Source organism: Labrus mixtus, chromosome 8 (genome assembly GCF_963584025.1).
Source record: "Labrus mixtus chromosome 8, fLabMix1.1, whole genome shotgun sequence".
NCBI lineage: Eukaryota > Metazoa > Chordata > Actinopteri > Labriformes > Labridae > Labrus > Labrus mixtus.
The window spans coordinates 17,356,033-17,379,437 of NC_083619.1; the positions used below are offsets into that span (position 1 = coordinate 17,356,033).

Below are 23,405 nucleotides of genomic sequence, written 5' to 3' on the forward strand. Positions count from 1 at the left end.
CTGATTGCTGTGACTTGATTCTGTCTGATTCTTATCTGCAGAGTAACGCAATACAGCCCCATTTCACAAAGCCTTACATACTTCTGCAAAACTCAAACAAATTAAAATGATTTATGTTAAGATAGAAGTTAACTTAATATATTGCAAACTGTAAGTTTATCGATCAAGTTCTTATTAAGAGTGCATAAACTGAAGTTATGCTGAACTGAGTTATGCTGGGCCATGTCAAAGATAAATGGTTATTCTTATTAACAAGACAGTGCATTCAAGCTCCTGTAATGACTATAAGCTGGTAATTAAACAAACTGAAATCATTAGTGATACATCTATACAGAAACAGCTGCAAAAGCAAACCAAGCCTTCAGTTATATTATTGCATAGTTATATTTGAGGCATGAAACCGCTGCCACCAGGTAGGATTCAGAGACCAATTTAACTGCATGCTGCAGAAACAGCCTTTGTTAACTGTTTAATAAATGCAGGATAAGATCTTTGTCAAAAAAAGATCAGCCAAGATGATGTAAAGCATTGACCACAGGGGGTGCCAAGAGCAGGACGAAATGGAAGCTCATCACAGGAGCTTTAGAGGGCAAAGCTGGCAAATTTAAAATGTTCATATTATATAGCAAAAACTTCCATTAGAAGCCCAAAAAACGACGATGAGGTAAACAAAGGATTACTTATGAACACTTTATAAAACTACAAGGCCCTTAATATTGAGGAATAAAGAGTCCTGATTCATACTGCTTTGTAATGATCAATAAAAAGAGGACACAATTGTATTAACAGGACTTGATCATTTATTCAAGACTTGACAGTGAATGCTTGTTGAAGTGAATAGTACAAAACTGTACTGTATGTAGGACAAGACTGTACTTGATAGGCATGATAGGAAAACCCATTACTATCGTACTTGCATATATATAAGTTCTAACACCCCTCGTAATCTTTGTCACTATAAGCCATATCTATATGCAATACAATTTTGGCAACAAAAAAAAAAGCTATATGTCATTATGAAGTGCATTCATTGCAATAAAGTTGAATATCTGCATTGCTAGCTTACTTCTTCTGATCTCACTTCACTGTCCAACAACAACTACGATTTTGGCGGACTGGTTCACTCAGTGTCATGTCAGCGCTTCACAATCAGTGGCGAACTTCCGGGCGGACTTCTTCCTCATCCTCCATTTCATCTTCCTCATATTCGCCAGTTTCGTCAGCAGTGGCGTCCTGGTACTGCTGGTACTCGGACACCAGGTCGTTCATGTTGCTCTCGGCCTCGGTGAACTCCATCTCATCCATTCCCTCTCCGGTATACCAGTGGAGGAAGGCTTTGCGACGGAACATGGCGGTGAACTGCTCGGAGATCCTTCTGAACAGCTCCTGGATGGCTGTGCTGTTGCCGATGAAAGTGGCAGACATCTTGAGGCCACGCGGAGGGATGTCGCAAACGGCCGTCTTGACGTTGTTTGGGATCCACTCCACAAAGTAGCTGCTATTCTTGTTTTGCACGCTCAACATCTGTTCGTCCACTTCCTTCATCGACATTCGCCCACGGAAGATGGCTGCCACCGTCAGGTAGCGTCCGTGACGAGGATCGCAGGCCGCCATCATGTTCTTGGCGTCAAACATTTGCTGTGTGAGCTCTGGCACTGAGAGGGCACGGTACTGCTGGCTGCCCCTGCTTGTGAGGGGAGCAAACCCGGGCAAAAAGAAATGCAAGCGTGGGAAGGGCACCATGTTCACCGCTAGTTTACGAAGGTCAGCATTGAGTTGTCCAGGGAAGCGGAGGCAGGTGGTCACCCCGCTCATGGTGGCTGATACCAGGTGGTTGAGGTCTCCATAGGTAGGTGTTGTCAGCTTCAGGGTACGGAAGCAAATATCATACAGGGCTTCGTTGTCAATGCTGAAGGTCTCATCAGTATTTTCCACCAGCTGGTGGACAGAGAGAGTGGCGTTATATGGCTCCACCACGGTGTCGGACACTTTAGGAGAAGGCATGACGCTGAAGGTGTTCATGATGCGGTCGGGGTACTCCTCACGGATCTTGCTGATCAATAGGGTACCCATTCCTGAACCCGTGCCTCCACCCAGTGAGTGGGTGAGCTGAAAGCCCTGGAGGCAGTCGCAGTTTTCGGACTCCTTCCTCACGACGTCCAGGACCGAGTCCACCAGCTCGGCTCCCTCAGTGTAGTGACCCTTGGCCCAATTGTTTCCTGCTCCACTTTGACCTGCATGATTCATGACATATTTGGAGACAGTCATCTTCTAAAATGAACGCTATCGTAATCTGCAAAAGCACAAGATGCATTTCCACAAAAGTGATTCACATGATTTAAAGGTTTCATCCCGCCCACAACAGTTTGCATTTCACAAAGTTGTAAAGACTTGTGAAGATAAGGCAAATGAGTCTGCTGTAAACATATAATCAATAATGTCCAGCAATGCCTGTCCAACCCCAAGGTACCTGTACTTCTAGAGAGCATTATCACCACATTGCAGTGACCTTTTGAGGTTAAAATAAAACCCCTGGGACTTTATTTAGATCCTGGTCCCTGCTTTGGAAACAAACTGAGCACATCCCTGCAGTGGAACTGCAGCTACACTTTATAATGGCTTATATCTAATGTCTTGAATGATTAATTGCCTTGCAGAAAACACCAGATTGACTGATGTAAAAAAGAAGTGTACAGTAAAGGCAAATAATAAATCATATTTATCTTTAAAAGAATATTGGGGCCGAAATGTTACTTCACACTCAGACTTTGCATCAGCATATGGATTTCTTAAAGGTAGGTGCTTGCACATTTTAAAACGTAATCCCCCATGCTTTTAATAGCCTTTCTATTGCCTTCACTCAGGAGCAGAGATGCAGAGCATATGTTTACTCCAAAGGGGTAGTGCACAAATGTAGCCAAAATATTAACACACATAAGAATGAACAAAATCGTAATCAAAATCTTTTATCAGAAATGACACAGAATGTTGCAAATGTTAATATTGTCATCATTAGCCTGTCATCATTAACACGTGTTCATAAGCACAACTTCAAAAAGCTGGTGTGCTTTGATTTTGGGTTCACAATTAATTACATGGACTTTATAATAAAGCTTTAGGAGATGTAGGACTTTTGTGTATTTTTCTGGTGAAGAGAAAATGTGGAGTCATCCTTTCAGTAATTTATTGGCCCCTGCATCCACACTTGGCGTGATTAGCACTGCAGCATCATCTCCTAGTGGATTTCTATTTTGCTGAGTCACCTCTAGAGCTGTCTCAGTCTGACACAGGATGGAGGATACATCACAGAGAGGCTACAGAAGCTTAGTGCTGGGAATCTAAAGAACTACACATCTCTGTCAGGTAAAACTAAACTCAGCTTTACACAATAAGAAACACATACATGCATTTTGTTTCTGGTTATTGACGACACTATGGTGTACTGTCAACTCACCAAAGACAAAGTTATCAGGCCTGAAGAGCTGTCCAAAAGGCCCGGAGCGGACTGAGTCCATGGTTCCTGGCTCCAGGTCAACCAGAATGGCACGGGGGACAAATTTGCTGCCTTTGGAAGAGAGCAGTAGATATAAGGATAGAGAGATGTAATGGAGGGAGGGTTGGAGTAAGATATCGACAGTCTTAGTGTGCATGATGTCAGAACATAAAAAATGACTGTATATAATTTTTTTTCATATTAACTTTGCTTAATAAATATTAGATGCTGCAATGTTTTGGGCAAACACCCTTCTGTTTAAAGCATTTTATACATAAACATTCAATATAGACAACTATATTTACACTGGATATTTAAAGGATACTTCTACTGTTTATTTCAGTACTTTGCTCCATCCGTTTGTCAGTAAACTTTGCCATCAAATAGCTGCAGCATGCTGCACTGCTTATTCCTGACCGGTGAGGCTTTCAAAGTGCTGAGCTCTGTGGAGTTCCTTCAAACAAAGATGTGATCCGCCGCTACCCTTACCTCTTTCTTCTCTCACTGTCTTGCCTTAGAAAATCTTAACGTGGTTAAGGATTCCTGTCAACTTTGGCTTGTCTGTTCTTTTAATTTTTAAGGAGGATTGAATTCATGTGATGTTGTTACAATCTACATGCAATGTTGACCCAGGTGACACTGATGTCTGCATGCAACATGGAAACAAGGGATCAATAAAGCCTGCTGCCAGCAAAATTGAAAAGGGTAGACAGTAACCTATCTGCCTCTCCTAACCAGTCATTTATCCAAAGTTGATGAATGGGCACTGTTTGATCTCAATTGGGATTATGCACAAATTGAGACCTGCCCTGATTTGTCCCAGTTCATGATTTTAAAGTGCTAAAGTAGACAGAGCTGTAACGATACTGGCTTCATTATGTAACCATGTTTAATCCTTAGCAATGCTAAGAAATTACACAGATTAGTTTTGAATGACGAACAAAAAAAAATTGTTTGCTGATGTTGAAACTGAGGCTGCAGTGAGCAGGGTCAGCTTTACAGAGACTGCAGATACCTGTACTCCCTTTAGACACAGGGAGGGAGAGAGAGAGAGAGAGTTTAAACAGAGAGAGAGAGAGTGGCAGAGAGAGAGAGAGCGAGATTTTTAGCAGATTCACTGTCCTAATTTTTTTCTTAACTCATGCTGGGACCTACTTTCCTTTGCTGCTAAATTAGTGACATGATGATGCTGTTGCACCCAGACTTGTGTCAATGTAGCATAAGGTCATGCAAGGACAATGAGCAATGGAAACAACGTTTTCCTTTTTGGCAAGCTACTAAAATGCAAAGAGGTATTTAAACAAACTAAATATAGGCTATATATATCGTTTTACCTGAGGCTTCGTTGTAGTAGACATTTATCCTCTCCAGCTGCAGGTCACTGTCACCTTGGTAGCTACCGGAGGGATCGATGCCATGCTCATCACTTATAACCTCCCAGAACTAAGATGGGACAAATGTAATCAAGTTAAGAAACTCTAGGAACCAAGCATGCTGCGAAAACAGCAGTCTCACATGTGCATCTTGCTTTATTTTTTTGTAATTGCGAATCTGCTTGGAGAGAAAATGACACGCAGCAGGGCCACATCACTGCAGCCCCTGAACCCGATTGAACCGCACCCAACAATGAAATAAACTATTAATCGATGTCTAACTTTTTTTTAAAGATAAACATATTCAAGAGACGCAAAACTTATCATAGGAGAGTGCAAATCAATCAAAGCAAGAATCCCTGTAAAATAACAATAATAAGTGTATCATTAAGCCTCTTTATTCCAACTACATTTTTAATTTTCCTAAATCAAATGATGTTAATCATACCTTCGCCCCGATCTGATTTCCGCACTGCCCAGCCTGGATGTGGACGATTTCCCTCATGGTGCGCTGCGGATGCGGGCAGAAAGTGTCCTGTCTCTACTTCACCTGCGTCTGGTCCTCAGTCTATTGCGTGTGTTTCTTTAAATCAGCACTCGCTTCATTCCTAGGACGAGTGTTGAGCCGGCGAGGTAGATAAACGTGCTGCTGGTTAGATGACGTTGCACGCAGCGCAGCATCCCAGCATCCCCGTCAGCCAATAGGAAAGCAGCTGTGTGATGCAGTGGAACCAGAGGACCGTGCCGCATCATCCCCCTGACATCACCCTGTCCCATGCAGAGAAATGTCTGCCTGAGGTTGTTGTATAAAGCTTAGGCAATGTTTTCCCTTCTAGAAAATGTTAAACGTTATCAGTGTTATACTGACCACTGCTATTCAGTTCTATGTGCTGATCCATTTAGCAGTGAGCTGTGTGCAAAGCATATTTAAGAGCAACTATTAGATATATTCTTTAACCACACAGTTCTTAACGTTTTTGGTTTGAGTCTAAGACCATTGTTTCATCATTGCTAGTTTGCTATGGGTTGGTTGAATTTGTTGTGATCATTTCTGAACCACATATTTTTCAACCAATGGAATCATGTTTACAGATTATATAAACAGACTGGATAAATAATGGATAAGATGAACTGTAATAATCTTGGTGATCCCCAAAATGTTCAACTGGTGCTTGTAATTTGCACAAACTACAATTTACGAGCAAATGTGCTTACAATTCAAATGTGTTTACAGTTCCCTAGCAAATGTTGGCATGCTAAAATGATCATGACATATGATTGTCAATATATATGGCAATATTATCTATCTGTCATAAGCACTGGTTTTCAAACATTTGTCTATCTCTGAGTTTCATAAATAAAATAAGGCCAACATGTAAGACTAAAAAAAACTGCAGTTACTGCAGCCTCTTGCTGACCACATGAGGCCAGATCCAAAAGTGGGTCCATTCTGACCATTTTAAAATGCTCAATTTTACAGCAGAAATAAACAGCCTGGTACAAATCACAGCTCTGCTCTTTATAACTAATTCCTTCATTCAACACAAATGTAGGTGGCTGAATATTTTTAATAACTAACTTGTTAATGGATATTAATGCTTTAGGCTATACACAATTAAAACATAAGCAATAAGGGAATCCTTAGCACATACAGTCTGTGCTAAGCAGGTAGCATGATTATTAAAAAATGGCTTTGTGAATTATACTGAAGAGAGGCATTTTACAGAACCAGACAACTCAGAAATGTATTTTTCTACCTCTAATTATTTCCACATATATAATTTCCTAGACCCCTGAGGATCTGTGACTTTTGGACCTTTTCTATGACTAAGTGTTTTGGAAAACCATTTCAGTCTTGTTAGATGATTTTATAAAATCAGTCATTTTCAATTTTTAAATTGAATTTGCATTTAGATACGAGGCCTCCAGCCAGCAGAGATAAAAAAAAATAATAATTCATGGATCTAGTTTAAAGAACGTTAAAGGTTGGTAGAATAAGGACTCGATGATATCCATAGCTGATCAATAAATAGTGGTTTATTTAACAACAGGTATGGCTTATATACAAGTGCATTATGTCTGTTAAAACAAATACAAAATGAAATCAAACAATCAGAAATTATAAATGGTACAATCCACGGTTTTTACATTCATTCAAATCTCCCATCAAGAGATTCTGAGTCGCACAGTTGAGAGAAGCAAAACCTGAAATGTGTACACTGGGGACTTCATGTGTCTGAGACTTTTAAGTACCAAGTTCAATACTTTTCACCAGTCCATGTTATGAGCTATTATTCTTCATCTTATTGAAGCTGGGGGGGTCTTCACACATTTACTATTTACAAAGGCATAAAATGTTCTTTTTTTTGCTTTACCACTGCTCCCTGTCTTATTGTCTGCCTTAGCGCTGGTGCTAACAATGCTTTGGATTGCTTTTACTTTTCTAACTTATCTGCAAGGAAAGTCCAACCAAATGCATTTGAACGTAGAAGGTCCAATCAGCACTCTGAAATAGCTGCATGAGAGTTGTGGAAATGGAAGCAACAGATCTCAGAGAAGACACTGGATGTATTGTGCTGTGTCGTGATATTGTCTTACACAGATCAGTTTCTGCAATACGCACACTGAGACAGAGAGACAGACACTCACAGACATCGAGGACTCAGAACAATGTGAAGCTACTGACCTCTGCAGATAACCCAAGTTCTACTGCAGTAAATCCAGTTTTGCCATCCTGTTTCACAAGACTGATTACATATGGTCTATTGCAAAAGTTGTGTTATTAGTAATTTTTGTATCATATGCAACATCCTACTCAATTTTCCCTTTTTTTTTTTTTTTTTTCATCAATACATCACCAAATTTGACATCACATGTTAGCAGGGCATTGTGCTTTGAGGTTTAGCAGCATGGCATATGGATGTAAGACATGACTTGTTCATATGAAACTTTCTCTTAATGAAAGTTTTCTTACATCATGGTGTATTAACAGATCGTAATGGACTAAACCAAATGGAACTTTTTTACTTTGATTAAAATTGCTTCCGAGAAGAAAAAAAACACCACAGTTATGTTTGCTCAATCATTCACATACCAAAGGATATATTGCCTTTGCCACATTTAACTTGGATTAATGCAAAAGAAAATTTGAAGTGAGTCACGTACCTGCAACGTTTGTTATAATAGTACCACAAGATGTAAATAACAGAAGTCTGGAGTTATCATTGATTCCTGAATGACACCTTGATAGATCACCAGTACCCCCTGCATAAGTGATATACTAAGAGAACATTTTATCACATTTGAAATGACAAGACATCATTCAGTTGGCTCTTGTGTTTTACAGTAACATGTAACTATTATTCCTATGTATCATTATTATTGTTGTTGTAAACAGTGGTCTATCTGTTAGCACATCTTTCACTAATATTACAACCTCCAATGCATGGAGTATGTAACTACACCTGTCCAGTTACACACGAGTCAAGTATAACGCTGTCCACAGATGGACGCAGGTGTTGGAAGAGAAAGTGTTTCCTTAATAAAAGAGTCCGTCTTTTTCACATCAATAGGTTCATGAAGCTATGAAGAAGAATTCAATCTGTATTGTAAGATGTCAATGTGACAAATAAAAGAGATATTGCATTTTTTTAAGGTAAACTTAGTTGTGCATGTGAATGTATTTACATACATATAACATACATAAACTATGTTAATGCCAGAACATGATTTGGAAAACACACTGAACGTTAGCGATGCTTTGAAAGGTGGCGATCATATTGAACATTTCATCATCCATTGATTTCACTAAAGAAAATATTTGTGTCTTTTTCTTTTTTTTTTAAGGTTTGCTCGTTTGTTTAGCTGACACGTTCACAATTATTTTCATGCTTTGTCCCAACTGCAAAGACGAAGGTGCCACCCCACTGAGGTGACAGAAATACTGTAAGAATAAAGTAGAGGTATAATGCCATGGGAGATTATTCAAAATAATACTTTGAATTAAAAAAAAAAAAAAAGACTCAATCAAGCTCAACAACTAATTATCAATTTACATACAATATCACATTTACAAATAAGAGCATTTGCATACCATAAATTTCATTGACCGGAACAATTTGGAAAAATAAAAGTTTCTTTAGACCGACAAAATATGGGTCATTATTTTTCTCAAACATCTCTGTAGCAATCTCAATCACAGCTCTCAATTCTGACTCATCAAATCGTGATACAGCGTGTCACTTTTTCTATTCCGATACACAATTTGCGTTTCTCTTTCATTTCTAAACTGTTGAAAAGGGTTTATCAGATTCACTCTAATCCACTGCACTAAACAGTATTTCCCCAAACAGGAAAATTCTGCATTTATACTCAGTTTTTGGCACTGTGTCTACATTTGATTTTGGTCTGAGTTGTTTTTGGCTTTGTATTTAGAAAAAATCACTCCAATTTGGATTGTTTCCTCTGTAACAGCAAAAAAAAAAAAAAAAAATACTATGTAACATTCAGATTGTTTTGTTGTCAATACAGGTAAGGCGATATTTTAATACAAATGTTAGACGGACATTTCATTTGAACCAAAGTAGTAGTGATCAGATTTTTTTAGTTTGTTTTCTTTTTAGCATCATTGCATTTCTCACCACTCTTGATTGTTGGTATAGTCACAAGTCTCTTTCAAATGACAAACAGTGATTTCCCATTCATTTACATCAAAGTAGTTTATAGGCTGGTGATTTCCAGTGACATTCAAAAGAAGGGCAAAAGATGCTGTCACATTGTCACAAAACCAGCCTGTGGCACTCTCTCTGTTGCGTGGTCTCATTTATTGGCTTAACGCAGGAAGGGATGAGGGCATTGAGAAACATACAGCAGCTCTTTAAGACATGTTTACTCGACCCCAGGTTCTGGATAGCCTTCATCGATTGCCTGGAGTCTGAGCAGGATAGTTCATGCCCCCTCATTTTGCATGGGCTGCTTCTTCCTGCAACCATTAAGCTTCTTTTCTTGGCTGCATCCAACACTGGATCATGATGAGGCCATGCCATTGACAGTGTTGTTTTCTGTGCTGGCACTGATGGAAAGGACACCAGAGTCAATAGGGGAGGAGACGGTGCAGTCCAATAGCAATTGGGGAGTTGCTTCTGTAGAGTCTGGATCGTTGATAGAAGGTGGTACTGAATCTACAGCAACGGGGGGAACTGAATCCTGCCCTGGCTGGACAATGTCTGTCAAAGAGATTGACTCTGGTGTGGAGGTGGGAACAATGTCCGTGACAGGGAGAATGGTAGGAGTGGGTGTAGGGGTGTCAGTATCTAGAGCAGGGGGAGGGACTGGGTCTGCTGAGGGTATATGATCTTGGTCAGTAGGTGGAGGCAGACTGGGTGAAGGGAAATCAGTGACTGGGGAAAGGGTATCATTAACACAGGGAGTTGGGTCTACCTGTGCCGGTTCAGAGTCTATGACAGGAGGTTTTTCAAAGTCTTTACTGGAGGGCGTAGATGTGGTTTCATCTACTATTTCTAAATGAATGTCTGAATGTTCGTCAATGAGGGGTGGAGGGTCAGTGGCAGTGTTGCGATCTGTCATCAGAACAGGAGAGGGCGTAGGAGATGGCAGTGGACTTTCATGCATAGACGGAGAAGGTGAATCTTCTACGGCGATGTTACAGTCATCTTGCAAAGTTGGATCCAATTCTGTGTCGATATTTTTGATATTGTTACCCATGGGGTTTGGGGATTCTAACGTGGAAGTTGGTGGGGGTTCGATGATGGGGATGGTGTGTATCAATAAAGAACCAGGCACAGTTTGAGGGATAGGAGGAGTTGAAGAGTCTGAAGAAAGGGAAGGGGTATTGGGAATCTCTTTTATTGGGGAAGGATCAATGTCATTCTCTTCAGGGGTGGCTGAATCCGTCAATGGCCCAATGGACTCCAGGACTATTGCTGGAGGTTCTTCTGCATTGCCTAAAAGTGGGTCTGTGATGCACTGGGCTTTGTGTAAAGGCGTGGAAGACAACAAATGCTCTTTACTTGCATGTATGATGCCGTCTTTACCCAGGGATGTGATGGGTGGTGTGGATGAAAGAGAATGACCATTGGGGCCTTTAGAGTCAGGCTTAAAAGGGTGCACCTCCATGAACGCTGGAGCAGACACATCGGCGACCGACTGAGCGGTCAAATCGACAGCTGACGAGGCGGTGGAGTCCATCGTGGACACTGCAGTGTTGGCTGCCTCGTGGAGTGGCGTGTCGTGCACCCTCGTGTAATCCCTGCTGCTTTCAGATTGAGCCAGCAAGAGGCGCTGTTCTCCAGGTTTCTTTGGAGGAAGGAGAGGCTGACGGGTGTAGCTCTCGCCGTCGGCCAGGGTCTCAGGGAGGGGCTGGTAGCGTGTTTCAGGCAGCAGTAGGATGCATATGATGCAGATGAGGGTGCAGCAGGCAAAGATAATGTGATGAAGGAAATACCCCTTCTGATTGTGGAGCTCCATGATTGGTGCAGTCAGCATGCCGAAGCCAGCACTGGCCAGGACCAAGCCCAGACCACCACCCCTATGATGAGATGGCAAATATTATTACACGGTAGAGTAAAGCGTGGTTCATCTGAAATCCTCAGCATTTTTCAGGGAGTGAAAAACAGCATCATATCTGTGATATATCAGGGAAATGTTTCAGCTGACATTTTAATCAAACAGCAGCGCAGAGAGCTGCAGTACCACTGAACGCCCTCCTCTACATGCGGTTGTATTCCTTTCATGTAGTTTCCCAAGTTTACCACCAGAGGTCGCCATCTGAACACTGTCAGCAAAACAACCCCCCCTTACATAACCACGGATAAAGAACATCCAGGGCTGTGTCATATATTCTCAGAGGGGATTGCTAATTTGTACAAGATGTGGATTACATTTGACACTGAACTGTGAGAGGCTGTTGTTTCCTGCAGTTCAACGATTTCATACCCTCATTTAACAGGAGGTGAAGCAGTTAATCCATCATCAGGAGCATGTAATGCTATGGAAACCAACCGCTGTATTGACTAAATTAGGAGCTAAACGACATATTTAAACAGACCCAAATGATGTGCAACTCTTGTTAAATTAGGGGTTGACAATTTCTCTAATGTCTAGTAAATGTATTATATTGAACATTTGAGTGTACAAACATAAACACACTATAGAGGAATCAGTTACATTTTCAATGAAAAAAACAGTGATCCACATTTCAAACACAGCGGCATCCTCTCAAGGATAAAAGCAGATTATCCACATTTCCTCATCTTCCTCTATTGTAACAGTATCAGTGTTTCAGTGGCCTTACCTGATCACAGTGGGCGTAATCTCAGCGCAGAAGAAGATACTCAAATTGCTGACTGCGTGGGAGGAGAACATGCCGATGATGGAGAAGGCGACAGAGAAGTTCTTATTCAGCGTACCTGAGTTATCTGCAGACAAAGCAGGAGACACACGTTTGCCAGATTGCACTCATTAACCTGAGTAATTAGAAAAAGGACCAGAGTGCTGTATTTTTTTTTAAAGGGGTAGCATAGAAACAAGCATGTCTGTAAACAGAACATGCGGTAGCCTCTACGGTGTTATTACAATAAATTATAGTGCTTGAAAGTTAATCATGCAGCATTATACAACATACAGAGAACAGATAATGGATTTCTGGTAAATAATATGGACAATAGTAAGGATTTATATAAATAAAGAAAGGCTTCTGTAATTACATTTTTGAGAGCTACTACCTTACGATAAAAATGTAACCATAACTGAATAAACCTTAAATGCCAATTAATTCATATAATTAAGACAACTTTATAAAACATCCATCTAAAGAATAGCATTTGTGTTTACAGACACAATCTCAAAAAAAGGTGCAACACGCCCATTTTACAAATTAAAAACAAACAACCACCAGCACATTAGGTTTTCAATTACTCATGCGGGCTTATCTTCTTTGATTATGTGACTCACAGGATGTATTGCTACGAGAGACGTCTGACTGATTCCTTTTTTTTTTTTTTTTTTAAATCTTTGCTTGCTCAGTTGTTAAAGTCAAAATAAAACAACTTTTATTCTTAAGCTTTACAACCCTTTAAAAAGATATTTCAAAGTAATTATTTTAATTCTACAACATTTTCACCAACTTTTATTTCAATTTCAACATCATGTATTCTGTGGTGCTGATATGGCAATTCAGTTACTTATAAGCTTTGACTTATTGGAGCATTTCTTTGCTTCAGTGGGATGCCACATACTGTATTGCCTCAGTAAAACTAATTTATATACATATTCTAGTTCTGCAAAAGACCTTACAATTTATCTTAGTGAATTCCTGAAGTTCTCTCACATAAGGCAGGTTTTTAATGGAACATAAGAATGTATAATCACAACTGATTTAAAACTGTAGTAGAGGTAAAGAGCCAAGAGAATATGATGGCCTTTCCAAAGCTAATGTATGAATTAAGAATGTATGAGACATGGTAAGGACGATGCTCTGTGATCGGTTGTTGTGGGTTTAGTGAGGAGAGATTAAAGATATTGATGAGCAGAGGAGAAACCAAAAGGAATGCTAGTCGTGTGATTCAAAGCTCTATAACAAAGAGACTCACCCTCTTCAACACAAAGGGGATAAACAAAGTGAATAGCGAGACATAATTACATCGAGCACTTCATTATGTGTCTCCGCAGGGCTCGTATACGCCGAATGAAATACTGGAAGATGCCTGCATGCCGCAGATTTTCGAAAAACCTCATCAGAGATAGGGCAACAATTCAATTCCCACATTAACAGATGTGAGGCTGATAGAGGCGACTGGGTGCCTTTGATTGTGATTAATCAGTTTATCTCCCTGATTCAAGTGCAATACTGAAATAGAACAGCAATAATTCCTACCAATATTCAGATGGTCACTGTACTTCCCCAGCACTGTAGGAGACGGAAGGAGAAGAAAAAGACATGTGTCAGTAATGAAACACAAAACAGTCAAAATCTTCACAATCACTCAGACAAAGGAGGAACAAATTAAATCCAGAGTCAAACATTAGAAACAAAAACCAAGAACACACTTCGTCATCACACTGTTGCAAACGTCATGATGGTAAACATGAAACTCTTGTGTTGACTCAGGTTAAACATTAAGTCTAGTACATTTGTAACTAAATAAACTGACTTGTAAACTGTTTTGATCCTCTGGAGCACTTTTTGATAAACATTGACTGAAGCAGCAGTTTGTAATCATGTCCGACTACTCCATTAGAAACTACTAAAGGCAGCAAAGCCCCCAGGACGCTCACTGACAACTACAGCAGCATTTGTGGACAAGACAGAATGTAGACTGCTGATGGTCCAGACGTCTCAAATGAAGTCTGTGCTCCTCTGAATAAAACACGTTTGGCTAAATATTCCTTTTGTGTTCATCACTGAATCGAGATAAATAAGAGGACTCTTAAAAGAACCGTGAAATTAGTGAGAATATTTTATAAATCTAAACCTCTATATACATATCCTTTAAAAAAATATTGTTTTTGAAGTTGTACCACTCAGCTCTCCTTTTCTTATATGGCAAATCAAACCACATAAAGATGGAATTCAAAGAAACATATTTTTTATAATATAGCTAAGAACGCTTACAAAGTATAAACAGTAATATCAAAATGTCTCTACAAATCAAATGAATACAAGATGTGTTGATATATTAAATAGCATATTGAATAGCAGACATGAATGGTACCGTTTATGTGGCTTAATGAGAAAATAAAAAAAACACATTAAGGATAACACGAGACAAAGTTATTCAGAGTGTCTTGTAAAATGCAAAAACCTGAGGCATTGTGGATTTACTTTGCTCAGAATGATTCGTATTGTGAGAATTTTGAAAGAAGCTTTGAGATATGATCACGTCATCAGAAAATGATGGTACTGCAAGTCAACACAATAATGAAGACATATAGTCCAGTACTCTTTACATTCTTTTCAGAGATTCCTCTCTGGAACAACAGCTTCACTAAAAACTGTGTTTAAAACCTACAAGATCAACTGTCTCTCAAGGCTGTTAAAAATGATCTCTAACAGACGGCTGATGATGTTATTAGCAAACGATGAAAAATAAACACGATAAAAATAGAATACCTGCCAGAGACCTTTGTGTAGCCTTGGATGACATCAAACTAAGTAAACTAGTGAACGTGTTTCAACACAGCTACGACTACGTCCTTTAAAATAAAGGCGTATGCCAAACAGTGCAGAGATGTGTCTCAGTTTGTAGTTCTTTTGATGACGATGCAGCTTTATGGTACAATGATATGAATTAATGAGGCTTACAGAGACAAAACTTGGGAAAAGGATCGGCTCTTTGTTGATTTTTGTATTTAAGAGATTTATGAACAATAAGAAACAATAAAAGAGTCCCAGACTTTTTTTTTTCCAAGCGGGTGTCAAAGTGCGGTTTAAGGTACACAAGAGTCCTGATTTACTTCCTGCCTCTAAATTCTGCAGATGACCAAAAACCAATTCACTTCACCATCGCAGTAAACTTCATGTTTAACTGGACATGTGTTCGTCATAAAGAACTCACAGTTAAGCAGTCCCAGCTGCAGCAGTGATGCCAGGGCCGTGATGATCATAAACATGAGGAGGCCGCCCCGCCGCCCCATCAGGCCCACCGCCGGGCAAAGGGCCATGCAAGACGCCACCGCGATGCCCGCCATGGTGTAGTAGTCTGCATAGAAGTTATGAAACATGGTCGTCTCGTGGGCTTCAGGGTCCATCATGCTGCGGGCGAAGCAGTGGTGGATCCCGTAGCCTGTTAGCCTTCATACAGAACAAACAGAGGGCAAAATGATCAGGTACATACAGAACCAGAGAATACAGAGGAAAAGTTAGTTAAGAATAAACAGAGGGGGGGGGGGGGGTGATAAATCAATTGTGAAAATAAAAATAGGGAGGGGATGAAATGGTAAGCACAAAGATGGAAAACAAACAGAAGGAAATACAGAAAAACTACAACAAAGTAAACTAAAAGAAAAATCGTAATAAAATTAATAAAGAGATTTCAAGCTTGAGCTCCTTTTCCCCTCTCATCCCCACATCTGCACACATGTAAACACTGACACATAAGCAGACACACCAAAGGTATACAACCACAAAAAAAAGCAAGCAAACACTCACACCCTCTCCCCTGGCTGTCTAATGTTTCATAAGGACACAGCTCATGTAAAATTAATGCTGACTGAGGGAGTCAGGGACACAGAGAAGCAGAGCTAGAGCAGCTCTGCCTATCTGACATGGAGAGTGAAGAACAGAGATCCCTCCTGAGATGAAAAGAGAGAGCAGAGAAAATGTAGAAGGAAAAAAAGGCAGGGTTGCTGATCAATGCAGTATCAAGCCGACAGGTTAATAGCGGCATCTTGGCTGCACAAAATGGCGTGTCTGACTGGCACTGCCTCGCCCTGCACACACATTCAAGCACACACTCGCATTTCCCCTTTTCTTTTCTCTCTGGGTTTTTTTTTTTAGATCCTCCCACCTGCAGAACCCGACATATAACTGTCCAAACTGTTTTTTTTTTTGGTTTTTTTTAAAGTAGCAACAAACACTTACGAGTTGACGCAGAGCACGACAATATTCTTCCACAGGTTCCTCGTCCCGACCATTTTCACTATGCACGTCTTTTTGGGTTTCTTTTGAAGAGCTTTCTGCAGCTCTGGAAAAAAAGAAAACACATTCATGTTATAGCGTCGACAAAATCAGACATAAGTAGCACATGTCAATATTTTAGCATAATAGTTATTTCTTATATTTTCATATAGGCTCGTCATGGGACGCCTAGTTTCTCTATTAGTTTTCTCTTGGACATAAATGCAATTTATTCTTTTTGATCTTTGGTCTGCATAGTTTATTCTTGTTATCTTAGTTATATAAATGCCTGAGTAAATAAGGGAGAGCTTAAACCTCATATAAAACAAAGTTTCCTTTTTATTGCAGAATGAAACATTTTGGTTTGTTACCCTCCGTGGCTTCAGGTGGGCTGTAAAAGATATCTACAAAAGCCGCATGATGACCTCTGAACCCTGACGAGTACATCAATAAACCAAAGACGGCAAAACATTTATGATTGAAAGAAGACACTGGGCTCTTTAACAGAAACAAGTATTTGTCAGAAGACAGTACAAAATACTACATAACACATTTTTGCACATGTATGTAAAGAAAAAATGATCAGAAATATCTCGAACTGCACATAATAACGTTTTAATGTGAGTTTCTACCGACCTATACACTCACTTGAGTATAACATAGTGAGGTGATATGAATAAACAAGGGTGCCCCTGATTTCTTACAACCACAAACAAATTCCACCTGCAGTCTTTTTAATGAGCATTTTCGTCCCCCTTCTCCCTCTCTGCTTTGTCTAACAGGCACTGCATGACAACACTGCTCACAGAAGAACAGGAACATTTCCATTGGGGCCAACACGCCCCTGAGCCGTCGCTGATATGTGACATAGCACACTGTGGATGTTTTAGTATCAGCGTGCAGGTTGCCACAGAAACACACCTTGGCTTTGTGGTACTGCATGTCCGTGTTGACTCAGGCATGAGACCGCATTCCATACACCAACGCCTCGGCTGTAACACTGAGATTTTCCTCCTGTATGCAAATTACTGCGCTCACTTTACCAAAGATGAACTAATCGGCGGATACACGTGCATCTGTCATGTCTCTGTGCTTTAAAAGTTCCTCAGCTGTGATGAAACAAGCAATAAGTACATTTTGTGCCCGACTTGTTATTTAAGGCTGAGTGGTTAAAAGGAGAAAATATTACTGGAAGTGTCAGGGACACGCAGTTACTGTAAAACAAGAGGGGGTAATAAATGTCGATGGCAGAGTACTTCTGTTAATGCTGCAGTTTCAGAGTTTTAAAAAAAGTATCTCTGATTTCACACCGAGTGGTTCGTCTTTGAGGATTTCCCCAGCCATGGTGCTCAAATGTTAAAAATGTTACAATGTAAAAAAAAACCTGTTCAATCCTATTTCAAGTTCAAGTAGCCATGACATTAACAACAGCACGGCTTTTATCTCAGACTCCATCCGTCCTCGTAGTGCAGACACTTATCAGTTAACCCGGCCTCAAAGGTCAAGAGTCTGACCTGCGTCCATCTGCCATCATGGCAGCTCAAGTCCATCCACCCATGCTTTAATGAAATAAAGGAACATTATAGAGTCATAATGCAATGTACAACACCCACTGCTACCTCTGAATGGTCTGTTTCTATGGTAACCAGACAGGAAACTGATATAACCTTGCCAATCCACCTTTTTTTTTGTTGTTGTTGTTTTTTTGAGGAAGAACAGCTTTGGGAATACAACAACACACCAAACAAAAAGCTTCAAAAATGACAATGCAGCAAAGTTGATCAAATGTTACGATTTAAAATGATCAGCAGAAACAGTAATTACAATATCACTATGTAAATGTAAGCCTTTAATGTGTAGTTTTCAATGCAAACACAATGGTCACCTGTGAGGATATTATCTGCGTCGAGCTCCATGTTCACTCGGTTTTTCTGTGCGATGTGTCCCATGATCCACTTGGAGCGGCAGTACTGCTGAGTGGCCAGAAGCCAACGCAGTGACTCAGGGAAGATCCTGAGGAGAAGACGGGGGATGTCCTCGTTAATAAGACAAAGAAAAGTGAATGAAAACGAAAAGGAACTGGCGGATTGAAATCTCTCTGAGTAAGAACTTCTCACACATTTCAAATGAAATTAAAAAAAGAAACCCTGTATGTTAAATTATTCATGTGAGGGAAATCAGTCTTTTAAAAAACTTCCCACTCACTCTCAAATTGCACTAACGGGTGTCTCAAATTAGCCTAACCACACATGGTATTAACAAATAAACACATAGTTTTACTTTCACTTGTCACACTTAGTTGTCTGATCTGTGTTGTGCATGATGCCGCACATATTCCTCTCCTGAGCTGTCAGGGTTTCTTCCCACAGAAATATGTTAATCTAAAAAAAAGTCATCCACAGCAACACATTTGACCCTGCTGGTTAATTTTCTCTGGAACAGATGTCGACACAGAATGTATGATCTTGCACTGATGTAGCTTGATGATGTTTACCCGAACTTAGCTAACTTTGATCATGTGTGCTAGTGAACTCTTCAGTCCTCACAGTTATATATAAACATACAGACACCTTATTCCCTTTGTCAACTTAATCACTGATTGGATTAATTAAGAAAGTCAACATGGGTCCACACTAATGACACTCCCAGAGTCCTCTTGGAAAGTCTGACATAACTGATTTTTTTTTTATGTGAGCTGTTTTTAAGCATCTATTTTTTCAAGAATTATCATTCATGTCCAGTAAATCGTGCCCTCAAGTTCTTAATTTTGTGGCCTTTTGTTTATCTGTCAAGGCCATCATCGCATGACAACAAAGTGTTACAAGTGCCTTCCACAAGCTCAGCAACTTAACTCCTGAGTGATACACATTGTGTTTCAGCCATTTATTAGAATGATTACACTGATTAATGTCTCAGGTTTCTTGACCCCTGCACTGCTCCACTGTGGAAATCTCATCAATACCCCATCAGTTCTCCTCTCAGTGTCCTACAGTGATTGAAGTGCACTGTATTGATGTTTCGATCAGATCAGTTCCTCATAATATTTTAACAGTTTCTCAGGGGAAACAGCTTTTTTTTTGTAGCGCACCTTTAGAAAAATGCTATTGCCTTCAACTCTGTGGTTAAATGTACATTCTTGGTTTTTATTCTGCCAGCTTTGCACATATTAGCAATGCTGTGGAGAACTGTGTGTTACAGGAGAGAATATACTGAAGTGAAATCAAGAGGATTTATTGCCTGAGCTGGAGCAAAACTGTGAACTGTGGTCACAGCAGAGGTCACTGGCAGTGTGTTAATGAAAAGACATTACACTTATTTCAGCTGAGAATTCACGAGTTTGTCCTTGGAGCTCAGACATTCTCCACTTTTTTGTTTAAACCAAGAATATCTGCAAAGGCCCCTTTGGTTTAACAAGGTTTAATTCATACTACATCAACACTCGCTTTTTTATGAGAATCTAACACATGTTGAATTTTAGTGCAGATGGTGCCACATATTTACCCATTACAAGTGCATCATGTTACACTACAAGTGAACAACACCTTTGAAACTAAAACAGAAGAACAAACGCAAAGAAAGTGGGGGCAAAGGTGCAGCATACTCCTGGTTCTATTCCTTACCAGATGTAGGAGAGCATCAGCAGGAGGGGGCAGATGATGATCGCTTGGAGAACCTGCCAGTCTTGACAGAGGTAAGCCACCCCGGGCATCAACAGCTGACCACCCAACACCACAAAATTGGCCACCATGGTCATGGAGAAACGCCATCCTGGCAGGCACAGCTCGATCCCTGGCAGAGAGAACAAAGAGGAGAGATAAAGAAGTTAGAGAAAGAGAAAGTGTGTTGTAAGGTTTCCTGCAACTGACACAAACACTTTACGGCCGTATGTGAAAACACGGAACAAAAGACTTCCAGAACCAGACGAACGATCACAAATACTTCAATGTACCCCAGGGGGAAATTAAGGCATGCTAGTTGCTCTTATAGAATATCATGTAAATCATACAACAAGTAGGAATAAAAAATGTAATTACAGTATTTACATTGATTAATTCCCAGATGAGACTGAAATACCTGCTTCTTAGTAGGACAGACTTTACACATAAACTTGTATAAAGAATCATGAATAGCAAGTGCAACCTGATCCCACAGTATTTATGACAATGACTTTGATGACCTCAATGCAGAGTTTTTATATTGAATGATGTTACACAGACATTATTCAAAGCCATTGTACATAATTACAACTATTCTATAAAATACTGTGACTTTTAACACAGAGAAACACCTTTCTTTACCTACCCTTGACTCAGAGCAACCCCTTATCTGATTTTGCACAGACCTCACCTTGCACTCTGAGGCATTGGCAAAAAATATTTTATTTTAAATACCTACTTTTTTTCCCCACAACTCATGGCTAACCACACAAAAAAAAAACATCAATAACATCCTTGTATCAAAAACTAAAAAGGTCACTGTTACAGCTACAGCGCAGCGCAGAGTTTGTGACATTAAATAAAGGCGATAAATCAGCATGTACAGTTGTTGTTCAGAGACAGTAGACAGATCAAGACAGTAAGCTGCTGTGAGAGTGAACTAACTAGAAAGAAATTCCTTGTACTCCATTCTCCTCGATCAGAATGGCACTGATTCATTCAGCCAGCCATTAGCATGCACACCACACTGGCAGCGAGCAACCACAGACAGTTCAGCCCTTTAGTTAGTGCAGAGCAGAGCATGACTTCACATCAACCCATAGAAAGTGCAGATTACTGTAATGCTTCTTTTCTCAAACTGCACAAGTCTTCTGTCCCACCTCATTCATCCTTTTTGTTTTACATCGCAGTTTTTCTTTCTCTAATGGGTCTTTTCTAGTGGTCAGGAATGTGAACAGTCTCCAGATGGGCCTTTCAAGGTGACAAGGCCAGCATAATACAGTGGGTGTCGGCGGCCCCGCTTCATTCCAGTGGAAAAGACTGGAATTTCAATTAGGACTTGCCCCCTTCTGAGGACATGAATAATGCTCTCTGTTCACAGACACTATCGCAGCTGGAATGACAAAGCCAATGAGCTGAGAGCAGGGCGATGGGTGCAAGACCTGCTGAGTTTGAACCAGCTAACCTCAGGACCCCTTCTCTGCGCGCCGCTGGGAGAAAAGTAATGGTTCACTGCTCATGGACCGCATGGGATTTGAATTCTTCAGTTATGTATAAGGCATCATGTGTGCCGAACATGCCATCGCATTGTGACAGGGAAAGTACATCCTGTGGTGAGCTATAGGAAAGTGCTCACATGCACGGACAGACACCATTACATTTCAGTACGAGCTACTGTATATCATAAATATATAATTAAAAAATAAGTGTTGAAATATACAAAAGGTGGTACATGTTCTGTAGATGGAGCTACACAATGAGGACCAAAGTTTCTGGAAAGGAGGCTCTGAGCTCCTTACTCCGGCTGACCCTAATCCTTCACAAACCCATTAGATCAGCATTCCCACAATGCTCTGCTGCACCCTCTGTTCTACTGACATAAATAATCTGATTTCCCCTTCATGAAACTCACTAATGATGCAAACAAAGGGTCCCTGGGGTGACAAAACTAGCAGGGCATACATCTTGTAAAAGAAGGACACATTTGAATGCATTGGGACCCTAACTGCACACAGTGAAAGTGGAAATGACATCATCAATGATCGAGCCAATAGCCAATTAATAGTAGTGGTAATCCTTAAAGAAGCTTTGGTCCTTTTGCTGACTTTGTCAAAACAAGAATATGAATCACACGTTCTGCTACCCGCTGCAGCAGCTCACCAGCCTTCTGTCATGTACAGAGCTCAGTCAAGGCGGCCCATTGTTTTACGAGTGAAAGAGATTGGTTGACCACTAAAGGCACTCAGTGCAGCCACTCCCTGTACCCACAGGCTAATGTCGTGACCTTTCACTGGTCACATGAGGTCCGTATGGCTCCATGCCATGATTTCCCAGCCTAATCTCGGCCACTCAATCCCGTAAGAACTCTGTGGCCTTTCTTTATACTGAAAGATAGCAGAGGTTTGGTTGCTGCTATGATAAATGTTTATAGCATTTTTAGTAGCATCTGCAGTAGCAGCACAGCACAAGGATGGGGTGTAACAGGTGGAAAAAGTGCGGCTGTAATGCAGTGTCATCCCTCAGCTGAGTTTCCTCTTCTCCTCCATCGTTTTTTTTTTGTTTTTTTTTAAACTTCTGCTGTTGTTAATTCCAAAACCTCCTTGTCAATGGCCTCTGAATCACTGCTTACATCTCTGAGATGTTCAGTAATTAAAACAGGTCTTCAGTTTTGCTCATTAGCAGCTTTTTCCCTTCTGTTTGAGAAACAATAGGCTGGCTACCTAACCACACTTCAGGTTTTAAAATGGTGAAAGAAGAATGGCTAAGAATGGTCAAATGGTCAAATGAAAGAGATTACCCAACAGTAAAGGGGTTTCAACTCAGAAATTAGCTTACTTATATTCTTGTACTTCTGTTTTGGAAAAACGTGCAAGCTTCTTCAGCACAAATCTTTACAGCATCTTTCTTGTCAAATGGTGACCATTTTTCTCTGATTGGGATGAGAAGTTCAAATACTCCTAAAATATGATGATGTGATCACATTAACGTAGTAAGTCTGAGAATTTTTTTATCAGTTCACTGCTCTTACTGAAGTAGTAAGTAATTATGAAAATTTGAAAGGACATTAGGCCATATGTCAAGGTAAAACGCTTTATACACAAGTCTTTACCATTAGACAACATCAAATAATAATAAAAGCTTTTCAAGCTAATATTGTTTTTTCAAAGATAACATTAATGTTTGATACTTCAGTGTTAGGGTGTTAGCTAACTATATGAGCTACGCTAATAAGTAAGAAGCTTGCAAAA

The 23,405-nt window shown here is 40.2% G+C and overlaps 2 protein-coding genes across 2 annotated transcripts in view; both read right to left on the reverse strand.

Moving 5' to 3' along the window:
* Window positions 1-777: 777 nt before the first annotated feature.
* LOC132979187 (tubulin beta-2A chain-like) lies at window positions 778-5,498 on the reverse strand. The gene is made up of 4 exons (XM_061044775.1): window positions 5,315-5,498; window positions 4,828-4,936; window positions 3,455-3,565; window positions 778-2,234 (listed from the first exon to the last, which is right to left on the reverse strand). The coding sequence occupies exons 1-4, from the start codon at window positions 5,369-5,371 to the stop codon at window positions 1,150-1,152; spliced, it is 1,362 nt and encodes a 453-aa protein (XP_060900758.1). The 5' UTR covers window positions 5,372-5,498; the 3' UTR covers window positions 778-1,149.
* A 1,387-nt stretch (window positions 5,499-6,885) lies between these two features.
* LOC132979188 (solute carrier family 22 member 23-like) overlaps window positions 6,886-23,405 on the reverse strand; it is a 35,965-nt gene continuing 19,445 nt past the window's right edge. Inside the window, exons 4-10 of the mRNA XM_061044776.1 lie at window positions 20,122-20,290; window positions 18,387-18,514; window positions 16,466-16,568; window positions 15,441-15,676; window positions 13,760-13,792; window positions 12,179-12,302; window positions 6,886-11,413 (exon numbers count right to left, since the gene is read on the reverse strand). Of these exons, the coding sequence (XP_060900759.1) occupies window positions 9,892-11,413; window positions 12,179-12,302; window positions 13,760-13,792; window positions 15,441-15,676; window positions 16,466-16,568; window positions 18,387-18,514; window positions 20,122-20,290 (2,315 nt within the window). The 3' untranslated portion in view covers window positions 6,886-9,891. The remainder of the gene's footprint in view (window positions 11,414-12,178; window positions 12,303-13,759; window positions 13,793-15,440; window positions 15,677-16,465; window positions 16,569-18,386; window positions 18,515-20,121; window positions 20,291-23,405) is intronic.

Bases quoted from the DNA above. Each gene is read 5' to 3' on its own strand.
- LOC132979187 (XM_061044775.1), bottom strand. From the start codon at position 5,371: ATGAGGGAAATCGTCCACATCCAGGCTGGGCAGTGCGGAAATCAGATC. The intron at 4,937-5,314 runs GTATGATTAACA...GTCCCATCTTAG, and splicing joins GAAATCAGATCGGGGCGAAG to TTCTGGGAGGTTATAAGTGA. The intron at 2,235-3,454 runs GTGAGTTGACAG...TGAATCATGCAG, and splicing joins GCCTGATAACTTTGTCTTTG to GTCAAAGTGGAGCAGGAAAC.